Source organism: Hypanus sabinus, chromosome 4, assembly GCF_030144855.1.
Source record: "Hypanus sabinus isolate sHypSab1 chromosome 4, sHypSab1.hap1, whole genome shotgun sequence".
NCBI lineage: Eukaryota > Metazoa > Chordata > Chondrichthyes > Myliobatiformes > Dasyatidae > Hypanus > Hypanus sabinus.
Genome location: NC_082709.1, coordinates 159,157,592 through 159,170,160, shown reverse-complemented (window position 1 = coordinate 159,170,160; position 12,569 = coordinate 159,157,592). Strand labels below are relative to the sequence as shown.

General features: G+C 45.8%; 2 protein-coding genes across 2 annotated transcripts in view; one reads left to right on the top strand and one right to left on the bottom strand.

Annotated features, from left to right (window-relative positions):
• The window catches only part of zbtb11 (zinc finger and BTB domain containing 11), a 33,934-nt gene extending 32,962 nt beyond the window's left edge, over window positions 1–972 (bottom strand). The window contains exon 1 of the mRNA XM_059968551.1: window positions 521–972. Coding sequence (XP_059824534.1) covers window positions 521–830 — 310 coding nt within the window. The 5' untranslated portion in view covers window positions 831–972. The remainder of the gene's footprint in view (window positions 1–520) is intronic.
• A 49-nt stretch (window positions 973–1,021) lies between these two features.
• cep97 (centrosomal protein 97) overlaps window positions 1,022–12,569 on the top strand; it is a 92,080-nt gene continuing 80,532 nt past the window's right edge. Inside the window, exon 1 of the mRNA XM_059968554.1 lies at window positions 1,022–1,130. The gene's annotated coding sequence lies outside the window, so the exon portion shown is untranslated. The remainder of the gene's footprint in view (window positions 1,131–12,569) is intronic.

The window sequence follows — 12,569 nt, the reverse complement described above, 5'->3', positions numbered from 1 at the left end:
GGTGGAACGCAGCAGGTCAGACATCCTGACGAAGGGTCTCGGCCCGAAACGTCGATCGTGCTTCTGCCTATAGATGCTGCCTGACCTATGTTCCACCAGCATTTTGTGTGAGATGCTTCAAAGGATGTTTTTCCACTCTAGTCTCGAGTGAAGTCGACGCCCACTTGTGATCAGCCACCAGCACTCCCCGCAAAAAAGACCGCCCCAACACCTCAAAATAACTTGGCGACTGATTCAGGGTGAAGCAAAAAAAAACCCATAACCATCCTCCTTCCACGTTTCCTCCCTTCTTTCCCGCTCCCTACTTCCAATTCCTAACCAGCAGCTGTGCCAAATTATACTCCACGGCAGGTCCTGAGGGAAGTGCACTCCAATTTCCTCACTCCTCCTCCTCCTCTCACATGCGGTTGCCCCTCTCACTATCCTCCCCAAAGTAACTTCCGGTCATGTCTCCAGTCCAGGGTGAAGCAGAAGCCCCGTAAACCGTTCTCCCTCCGTATTCCTCCCGGCGTCTCCCTACCTCTCCACCAGTAGCTCTGCGAGATGTTCCTCCAGGTCTGGTCCCGGGTGAAGTGGATGCCCTCGGCGCTCTCGTGGAACGAGGCTATCAGCTCCCGGCGAGTGTTGGCCTCCAGCACTACCTCCAGCTCATCGAACTCGTCGCGGTCCTTGCGCTTCTTCTGGTAGTACAGGGTTCCGCGCCGCACCACGTAGCAGGCGGCGGCCTTGCGGATCTTCCTCTTGACGTTGCCCTCGGTCCCCGGCGCATAAGGTTCCTTCTCGTTGGTCAGGTACCGGATGATCGCTTTGTAACTCTCCTCGTTCGACATGTCACTGCCCCTGCGGACAGGCCGGCTGCGGACGAGGCCTCCCCGGTTTACGTTTAAAAACAAATAATATTTTTAAGCTAAAAATTGTTCAGAAATTTTATTTATTAAACGTTGGTTGGTTTCGGCCGTAGGGAGCGGGAAAGGTTCCTCGGAAAGATAAAATGGCTGCTGCACAACCGGAGATGACATAGGCGATGGCGACCCTTGAACCGGACGACTTTTCTTTAGCAAATGGCTGCTATTGCTCTGTTGATTAAAGCCGCGACTTTCTTGGGGATGGGCTCTCGCAGGACATATCAGGTGATACGGAATCGTTATCAGTTCTTCAAGTGTTTTTTTAAAAAAATCATCTGGTATCTATCCTCAGGATAATGGAGAGGGTATCATTTGTTATCCTCAGGATAACGAGAGGCAGGCCGGCCTTCTCTCCGCGGCCAATGTTGGTGCAAAGTCAGAATGGCTCGGCACTTTGTCCATAAAGGTGGTGGGGGTGGGGAAGACAATAGGCGAAAGACCTACAGACAATGAACGAAGATGTTTGATTCCGAAATCCTGAAAGAAAAAAACCAGCTCAACAGGGCAGGCAGTGGCTGTGAAAGGGAAATGTTTAATATTCCAGGTCAAAGATCAGAGACGACAAACGCCCGGTACCTTCCTATTTATTAAAAAGGAATACCAGAATTTGTTGCTAAATATAACAAAACACCCAGGAAAAGTTCTTTAGACAATCAACGGCCTTATGAAAGGCCTATATGTGTGCCACATCATTCCATAATACTAATTAAGACACTCAATAAAATGTCATTGCGTGCTGCAAAAAGAACTTAGTACTATAAGGAGGTAACATAAATTATATTGAGAATTGATGAGAACTGTAATGTGTAGAGCAGGGATTCCTGAACTGTTTTTAATCAAAGATAGCCTTTTGGTATTCCCATTTTCCTTGCAAATTACATTCTCAGAATTGAACAAGCTGGAAAATGATCTAGTTTGCCCTTAACTTGTTGTTCACAAACCCTTTCACCTTTCGTTTGCCCGATACTTGATGTGCTGACCATATATATGCCGTCAAGATTGCACAAAAAAGCAAGCTTTCCAAGACACTGGCCCGCCCTTTATAATCATGCATGTGTTAATTTCGGTCCACATTGTTCAAGCAATGGTAATTCAGCCCATTGAGTCACTGTGGTAAACCACATTACTGTACAGTGCATTCATGTCTTGAAGGTTTCCTGGGTAACTTTGGGATTATCCAATTGAATACACAAGGACACGTATAATTTAGCACTGACATTGTGACTTTCCAGTGGCCATTGATGAATACAAACATAGAAAACCTACAGCACAGTACAGGCCCTTCGGCCAACAAAATTGTGTCGAACATGTCCCTACCTTAGAAATTACTAGGTTTACCTACAGCCCTCTATTTTTCTAAGCTCCATGTACCTATCCAAAAGTCTCTTAAAAGACACCATCGTATCCGCCTCCACCACTGTTACTGGCAACCCATTCCATGCACTCACCAGTCTGAATAAAAAAAACTTACCCCTGACATCTCCTCTGTACCTACTCCCTAGCACCTTAAACCTGCGTCCTCTTGTGGCAACCATTTCAGCCCTGGGAAAAAGCCTCTGACTATCCACGTGATCAATGCCTCTCATCATCTTATACACCTCTATCAGGTCACCCCTCATCCTTTGTCGCACCAAGGAGGAAAGGCTGAGTTCACTCAACCTAATCTCATAAGGCATGCTCCCCAATCCAGGCAACATCCTTGAAAATCTCTTCTGCACCCTTTCAATGGCTTCCACATCCATCCTGTAGTGACGTGACCAGAACTGAGCACAGTACTCCAAGTGGGGTCTGACCAAGGCCCTATGTAGCTGCAACATTACCTCTCCACACCTAAATTCAATTCCACGATTGATGAAGGCCAATACACCGTATGCCTTCTTAAGCACAGAGTCAACCTGCGCTGCTGCTTTGAGGGTCCTATGGACTCGGACCTCAAGATCCCTCTGATCCTTCACACTGCAAAGAGTCTTACCATTAATACCATATTCTGCCAGCATTTTTGACCTACCAGAATGAAACACTTCACACTTATCTGGGTTGAACTCCATCTGCCACTTCTCAGCCCAGTTTTGCATCCCATCAATGTCCCGCTGTAACATCTCACAGCCCTCCACACTATCCACACCTCCAACCTTTGTGTCATCAGCAAACTTAATAACCCATCCCTCCACTTCCTCATCCAGCTCATTTATAAAAGTCGCTTAGAGAAGGGGTCCCAAAACAGATCCCTGAGGCACACCACTGGTCACTGACCTCCATGCAGAATATGACCCGTCTACAACCACTCCTTGCCTTCTGTGGGCAAGCCAGTTCTGATCCACAAAGCAAGGTCCCTTTGGATCCCATGCCTACTTACTCTCTGAATAAGCCTTGCATGGGGTAACTTTATCAAATGCCTTGCTGAAATCCATATACACTACATCTACTGCTCTTCCTTCATCATGTGTTTAGTCACATCCTCAAAAAATTCAATCAGGCTCGTAAGGCACAATCTGCCCTTGACAAAGCCTTGCTGACTACTCCTAATCATATCATACCTATTCAAATGTTCATAGATCCTCTCAGGATCTTCTCCATCAACTTACCAACCACTGAGGTAAGACTCACTGGTCTATAATTTCCTGGGCTATCTCTACTCCCTTTCTTGAATAAAGGAATAACATCTGCAACCCTCCAATCCTTCGGAACCTCTCCCATCCCCATTGATGATGCAAAGATCATCGCCAGAGGCTCAGCAATTTCCTCCCTCACCTCCCACCGTAGCCCGGGGTACATCTCATCTGGTCCTGGCGACTTAACCAACTTAATGCTTACTAAAAGCTCCAGCTCATCCTCTTTCTTAATATCTACATGCTCAAGTTTTTCAGTCTGCTGCAAGTCATCACTACAATCACCAAGTTCCTTTTCCATAGTGAATACTGAAGTAAAGTATTCATTAAGCACCTCTGCCATTTCCTCCGGTTCCATATACACTTTCCCACTGTCACATTTGATAGGTCCTATTCTTTCATGTTTTACCCTCTTACTCCTCACATACTTGTAGAATGCCTTGGGGTTTTCCTTAATCCTGTCCACCAAGGCCTTCTCATGGCCCCTGCTGGCTCTCCTAATTTCCTTCTTAAGCTCCTTCCTATTAGCCTTATAATCTTCTAGATCTCTAACATTACCTAGCTCTCTGAACCTTGTAAGCTTTTCTTCTTGACTAGATTTATTACAGCCTTTGTACACTACGGTTCCTGTACTCTACCATAACTTCACTGTCTCATTGGAACGTACCTATGCAGAACACCACACAAATATCCCCTGAGCATTTGCCACATTTCTATCGTAGTTTTCCCTGAGAACATGTTTCCATTACCTGCCTGATAGCCTCATAATTCCCCTTACTCCAATTAAACGCTTTTCTAACTTGTCTGTTTCTATCCCTCTCCAATGCTATTGTAAAGGAGATAGAATTATGATCAATATCTCCAAAATGCTCTCCCACTGAGAGACCTGACACCTGACCAGGTTCATTTCCCAATACCAAATTAAGTCTCACCTGGTCCCTCAACACCAGCTCCATAGCAAAGAAAGCCCAGCAACGTCTCTACTTTTTGTGAAGGCTGAGGAAAGTCCATCTCCCACTCCCCATCTGCATCACATTCTACAGGGGTTGTATTGAGAGCATCCTGAGCAACTGCATCACTGTCTGGTTCGGAAATAGCACCATCTCAGATCGCAAGACCCTGCAGCAGATAGTGAGGTCAGCTGAGAAGATCATCGGGGTCTCTCTTCCTGCCATCATCGACATTTACACTACACGCTGCATCCACAATGGGTACAGCATTACAAAGGACCCCATGTACCGCTCATACAATCTCTTCTCCCTCCTGCCGTCTGGGAAAAGGCTCCAAAGCATTCAGGCTCTCACAACCAGACTATGTAACAGTTTCTTCCCCCAAGCTATCAGACTCCTCAATACCCGAAGCCTGGACTGACACCTTGCCCTAATGTCCTGTTTATTATTTATTGTAATGCCTGCACTGTTTTTGTGCACTTTATGCAGTCCAGTGTAGGTCTGTAGTCTAGTGTAGCTTTCTCTTTTTTTTATTACGTAGTTCAGTCTAGTTTTTGTACTGTGTGATGTAACACCATGGTCCTGAAAAACGTTGTCTCATTTTTACTATGCACTGTACCAACAATTATGGTCGAAATGACAATACAAGTTGACTTGACTTGAAGTATAGCCTCTCCTCTTGTAGGCTTATCTACATATTGTGTCAAGAAACCTTCCTGCACGCACCGAACAAACTCCACCCCATCCAAACCCCTTGCTCTAGGGCAATGCCAATTGATATTTGGGAAATTAAAATCTCCCATCACCACAACTCTGTTATTATTACACCTTTCCAGGATGTTTCCCTATCTGCTCCTCGATATCCCTGTTCCTGTTGGGCGACCTATAAAAAGCACCTGGTAAAGTTATTGACCCCTTCCTGTTCCTAACCTCCACCACAGAGACTCCGTAGACAATCCCTCCATGGCGTCCACCTTTTCTGCAGCCATGACCCTACCTCTGATCAACAGTGCCACACCCTCACCTCTTTTTCCTCCCTCCCTGTCCTTTCTGAAACATCTAAAACCCGGCACGTGAAGTAACCATTCCTGTCCCTGAACCATCCAAGTCTCTGTAATGGCCACCACATCATAGCTCCAAGTACTCCAAAAAATACTGTGGTTTTGACTTGTTTGACAACCCAATAAGGCTATCAATCAACCTGGCATTTTTCTGTCATGACCCCTGTCACAATAATAGCACTTGAAATGAGAAGGCCTTGGCGAGCAGGATTAAGGAAAACCCCAAGGCATTCTACAAGTATGAGAAGAGAAAGAGGATAAGACATGAGAAGATAGGACCTATCAAGTGTAACAGTGGAAAAGTGCATGGAACCTGAGGAGATACCAGTATTCACTAAGGAAAAGGATCTTGGTGATTGTAGGGATGACTTATAGCAGACTGAAAAGCTTGAGAATGTAGATATTAAGGAAGAGGATGTGCTGGAGCCAGTTGGATAAGTCACTGGGACCAGACGAGATGTACCCCAGGCTGCTGTGGGAGGCGAGGGAGGAGATTGCTGAGCCTCTGGCATCTTTGCATCATCAATGGGGATGGGAGGGGTTCTGGAGGGTTGTGGATGTTGTTTCCTTATTCAAGACAGGGAGTAGAGATAGCCCAGGAAATTATAGACCAGTGAGTCTTACTTCAGTGGTTGGTAAGTTGATGGAGAAGATCCTGAGAGGCATAATATAATTAAGAGTAGTCAGCATGGCTTTGTCAAAGGCAGGTTGCGCTTTACGAGCCTGACTGAATTTTTTGAGGATGTAACTAAACTCATTGATGAAGGTAGCTATACTCATATGTATATACCATATACACTAATATGGTGTTACGAAACCCCGTAACTGGGTCACTTACCAGCAAAGCTAGAGAGGTCCGTTGAAGTCTGATGGTACTATTTAAAAGTACTTATTGATAAAGGGGCACAAAAATAAGTTTAATGCAAACATACAGATAATATAGGTTGCCAATACTAAATCTAAGAGCGCGGGTATAATAAGAATCAATAAGAAATAGCTCTATCGTTGTCTAGGGGATAATGTATTGTCTGATGGAAATATAACAATCACTGTTAGTTCGTTCAAGCTGCAGCATTTTGGGTTTAAGAGAGAGGCGTTTTAAACTTGCCCAGGTCTTTTATGAGGCCAAACTGTTGTGTCGTGGGAGTGGGTTTCCCCGTTGTTAGCTAAAAGCCGTTTTCCGTGGTTCCAGCCACCAGTTCCAGCAACGGAACTGAATGCACGTGGCTCCTTCAGATGACTTCCTGCTATTACGTGGTCACTTAATGTTTCTTCTGGTGCGTCTGAGGGGCTGTTCCTACAGACCCTCTTTTATCCTGACTCGCAGGGTCATAGATGTCAATCAGGTTGGGGGTGATGCAATCTCTCCCTCAACCAGCCCACTTTGCCTGAGGGCATTCATGTAGCATAGTCTCCAATCCATAACTTCGCCTTCCGGAGACAATGGCATGTCCCGTAACTTTACATCGCCGGGGAAAAGAGACATTCTGCACGTCTCTCTCTCATTTCCTGGGCCCCTTGACCCAACCCAACAATGATCTTGCGATTCTCACAAAAAAGGGGGCTACCCCGCACCCTTCGGCCCCTCAGAGCTGTGGTACATTCATAACACCCCCTTTCTTCAAAGCGTTTTCACCAGCGTTGAAAACGAAGTAGTATAGAGTCTTACAGGGTTTTAGAATCTAACACAATACAAAAGTGTTTTTTTTTACAACAGAGTAATACAGTTATACATTCAATTCAGCATCTAAACAGTTAACGATTACAGTGTCACTTTCTTTAATATCTTAACATCTTGTACCTTACTAAAGTCTTGTAGCATCAGACTTCAATTTAATAACCACCTATTTTTATTTCTTTTCTTTAGCAACAAAACTAAGGAGGTGTGATCTTAGCTTACGTGCATCTACAAAAGTTTATGTAAATACTAATCTTTCGGTCATTTTCCAACTTAACAGGCAGGCTTCCAGGGGGTTGTCTTTATTATTCACAGGCTTTGTCGAAATCCAGTACAACCGGCTTTGCTATTTAAAAGTGGCGTCCCCATTAACCGTCGCCTCTTTTCCGGTGAGTTCCCACGTGGGGAGCTTGGGTAACGTGGCGAGATAAACCCTCGCCCGCCTTTTCTATAGGAATTATTTTATCAACACCGTGTCCCAAACTTAGACCATCTTCTGAATTTCCACCCAACTCATTAATTTTACATGGGTGGCTAGCCCTCTCGTCAGGACCCGTCAGGCTATGTGTTTTCAGTTCGAACTCTTTGCTCAAGCAGCATTTCAAATGCTGCCTTTTCACACCACACTCTGGAATAACAATAGCGTGGGGGGCCCCGTCATCTCCCAGCTTAATCTGTAAGCGATCTGCAGGGTTTAAAATTTCTTCATTCGATTTGGGAACTACAGATTTCCCGTTTCCTTCAATAATGATATTTATCTCCCCATTTTTGAACTCCGCATTAACTTTTAACACACCTTTGAGCACAAACACCTGGGAACTCTCACTTCCCACTATTACCAAGGTTAACCCTTTCTTCACTGAACCAAGTCTATCTGACTCACAAGGACGGCCGTCTCGTTCCACTGAATCAAATACCGCAGACTTTTTCTGAGCTCCGTTACTAGGTTCAGTACCACGTGCATCCCCATCTTGGACACACTCAAATGGGACATTGGCCTCTTCCAGGCTTTCAATACCCGCACCCTTTTCAAATTCTAGGTTCCCCCGATCCTCCCAGTTACTCTCTGGGCAACTCCCTTCTGGAGTGAACTCAACCCCGTGGGCTGAAACAACCTCATCTGCCAACCCAGCAGACTTCTTCAAGGCAAGGGCACCCTTTTCATCTAGGGCTGCCTTCATTTCATTATCGGGAACACCTTTAGAATTTTCAACTTCTTCAAACAGTTCTGGCAAACCAGACAGATCATCCCTGTCCAACTCTGGACCTCTTAATCGCTCTATCGGTTCCTCATCTTTATTTTCTGCCTCTAGGACCTTTCTCCTCGCTAAGGGCAGATCTACCTCCTCTCCCTTACCCTCTTTCACTTTACTACTCTTCATTTTACACCCTCTAAACCCTCGTGGTACAGGGTCGGTAGAAACGTCTCGGCCAAACCAAAACTGGCCAGATTTAAACTGCTCTCATTCTCAGCTGCCTCTCTCGACATGCTGCGAGTGACCGCGCATGTGGGATAGATCTTGGAATCTAGGGGCAGGGCCACAGCACTCACCGGCCGGCGGGTCTGCATCATTGCTGCCCAAACCTTACCACCGGCTAAATCGTTACCGAGAAGGACATCCGCGTCAGTTCTCGGGAATTCTGATTGCACCCCTATTTCAACTGGTCCATAATGACCTTATGTAAGGGCACCATTTCTGTCCCTTTACTTATTCCCTTCACAGCTACCATTCTCATCTTGCGACCAAACTCTAGTACCTTACTGCTGATCAACGACAGCTCAGCCCCCGTGTCTTTCCAGATCCGTACGGGAACTGGTGTGTCTCCCTCCCTCACAGAAACGGTTCCGTGTGACAGACAAGTCTCAGACCCTTCTCGTACTCTGTCTACCAGGGGCTCTCTTGTCGATTTACTGATTACCACGGCACATCTGATAGGGACTGCTGCTTTCCCTTTTCCTGACTCTTTCCTCGGAGCAAAGCACCGAGATGCAATATGCCCCCCCCCCTTCCACAATTAAAACAGGTCAAGCCCGGGAATCTCTGGCCGTCTGGCCTTTCCCTCTCAACCTTACCACTAGCTTCCGGCGGGACCTCTGCCTCAGCCAGCAGACTTTCTCAATCATTCTCACGGTCTCTCTGGGAACTTTTATTCGAGGAAAACGTTGTCTTGTGGGTTAGGGCATATTCATCTACGAACCTAGCAAATTCTGAGATGGACTTATTCGGCTTCTCATTCAAATACATCCGGATATCCTCCGAAACACAACCTTTAAATTCCTCAATCAGAATTAACTCCCTGAGACGCCCAGAATCCTCTGCCACTATCTCTGCTGTGCACCAATGGTCCAAGAGCACACCCTTTTCATAGGCAAACTCAGTGTACGTCTGATTCCACCCTTTCTTTAAATTTATAAACTTTTGTCTATACGCCTCAGATACTAGCTCATAACTCCGGAGAATGGCCACCTTTACTTTGTCATAACTCTCCTCCTCTTCCTCCTCCATGGACAACGCCGTATATGCCCGCTGTGCCTTCTCCTTTAACACACTTTGTAACAGCGCCATCCACTGACCTCTGGGCCACTTTTGATTCACTGCCACCTTTTCAAAAAGCAGGAAGTAACTATCAACATCCATCTCCTCCAATGAAGGTACTAACCTCAACTCTCAACTAACATTGAACTGCTCCTCTCGGTCTGACCCTGGAACTCATGGCTCTTGCCGTAACTTCTCCATCTCCAAGTCATATTTCCTCTCTTTTTCTGCCTCCCTCTCCTTCTCAGCTCTTTCTTTCTCTTTCTCAGCTGCTTCCAGCTGTTTTAACCGAAGTTCATGCTCTCTTTGTTTCTCAGCTCTTTCCTGCTCCCGTTTCACCTCTAACTCCTTTAGCTGGAGCACACGCTCCCTCTCTTTCTCTCTCTCGGCCCTTTCCCTCTCTTTCTCTCTCTCAGCTGCCTCCAGAGTCAGGTTTTCTATAAATTCACCCACACCCATCTTTGCTGGTTTCCCGTGTAACCAGATCCAAGTTTGGACTTACAAGCCCGATTCACTGGCCTCCCAATATGGTGTCAAATCCCGAGACGAGAACCCCAATTTTGTTACGAAACCCCGTAACTGGGTCACTTACCAGCGAAGATCGAGAGGTCCGTTGAAGTTTGATGGTACTATTTTTAAAAGTATTTATTGATAAAGGGGCACAAAAATAAGATTAATGCAAACATACAGATAATATACGTCGCCAATACTAAATCTAAGAGCGCGGGTATAATAAGAATCAATAAGAAATAGCTCTATCATTGACTAGGGGATAATGTATCGTCCGATGGAAATATAACAGTCACTGTTAGTTCGTTCAAGCTGCAGCGTTTTGGGTTTAAGAGAGAGGCGTTTTAAACTTGCCCAGGTCTTTTATGAGGCCAAACCGTTGAGTCGGGGGGAGTGGGTTTCCCCGTTGTTAGCTAAAAGCAGTTTCCCGTGGTTCCAGCCACCAGTTCCAGCAACGGAACTGAATGCACGTGGCTCCTTCAGATGACTTCCTGCTATTACGTGGTCGCTTAACGTTTCTTCTGGTGCGTCTGAGGGGCTGTTCCTACAGACCCTCTTTTATCCTGACTCGCAGGGTCGTAGATGTCATTCAGGTTGGGGGTGATGCAATCTCTCCCTCAACCAGTCCACTTTGCCTGAGGGCATTCACGTAGCATAGTCTCCAATCCCCAACTTTGCCTTCTGGAGACAATGGCCATGTCCCGTAGCTTTACATCGCCGGGGAAACGAGACATTCTGCACGTGTGTCTCTCTCATTTCCTGGGCCCCTTGACCCAACCCAACAATGATCTTGCGATTCTCACAAAGGAGGGGGCTACCCCGCACCCTTCGGCCCCTCAGAGCTGTGGTACATTCATAACAATGGATTTCAGCGAAGTATTTGATAAGGTCCCCCATGCAAGGCTTATTGAGAAAGTAAAGAGGCATGGGATCCAAGGGATCCAGAACTGGCTTGCCCACAGGCAAAGAGTGGCTGTAGACAGGTCACATTCTGCATGGAGGTTGGTGACCAGTGGTGTGACTTAGGAATCTGTTCTCTGACCCCTACTCTTCATGACCTGGATGAAGAATTGGAGGGATGGGTTAGTAAATTTGCTGATGACACATAAGTTGGTGTTGTAGAGAGCTGTCAGAGGTTACAGCAGGGCATCGATAGAATGCAAAACTGGGCTGAGAAGTGGCAGATGGAGTTCAACACAGTTAAATGTGAGGTGGTAGGTCAAATATAATGGCAGAATATAGTATTAATGGCAAGACTCTTGGCAGTGTGGAGGATCAGAGGGATCATAGGGTCTCAGTCCATAGGATGCTCAAAGCAGCTGCGCAGGTTGACTCTGTGGTTAAGAAGGCATATAGTGCATTGGCCTTCATCAATCGTGGGACTGAGTTTAGGAGGCAAGAAGTAATGTTGCAGCTATATAGGACCCTGGTCAGACCCCACTTGGAGTACTGTGCTCAGTTCTGATCACCTCACTACAGGAAGGATGTGGAAACCATAGAAAGGGTGCAGAGGAGATTTACAAGGATGTTGCCTGGATGGAGAGCATGCTTTATGAGAATAGGTTGAGTGAACTCGGCCTTTTCTCCCTGGAGTGACACGAGGATGAGAGGTGACCTGATAGAGGTGTATAGGATGAGGCATTGATTGTGTAGATAGTCAGAGGCTTTAATACAGATTATTAGAACTAAGACCTCGAAGAGACCAAAGTGCTGTTTCTGGAGATGCTGCCCATTTTCTAGTTTTTTTTTGGATTTACTGTTCAGAATCAGATCAGATTTATTATCACTGACATCATTAAATTTGTTGATTAGAGGCAGCACAAGACAGAAATTGTTGTTACAAAAATAATGTAAGACAAACTGATGTAGTGCTTACGGGTCACTTTGAAATCTAATGCCAGAGGGTAGTAAGCTGTTTCTGAATCATTGAGCAGAATACTTCAAGCTCCTACAAATGGAAATGTGAAAAGGCATGTCCTATATCATGACAGTCCTTGATGATGTCCCTCACCTTCTTGAGGCACCACCTCTTTAAGGTATCGTTAGTGGGTCTGGTTGTGCCATTGAGGGTTGGCTGCATCTACAATCCCTACCACTCTCTTTCAATCCTACACAGTGGAGCCTCTGTACCAGTGATGTGACGGTAAGAACGCTTTCCATGGTACATTAGTAGAAATCTCTTTGGCAACATACAAAATTTCAAGTTTCTAATGATGTAGAGGCAGTGGCATGTTTTTTTTTCATAATTTCATCAATGTTTCAGGCATTAATGTATCATTCCAGGATGCTGATACCCAGGAACTTGAAGCTACTATTTCC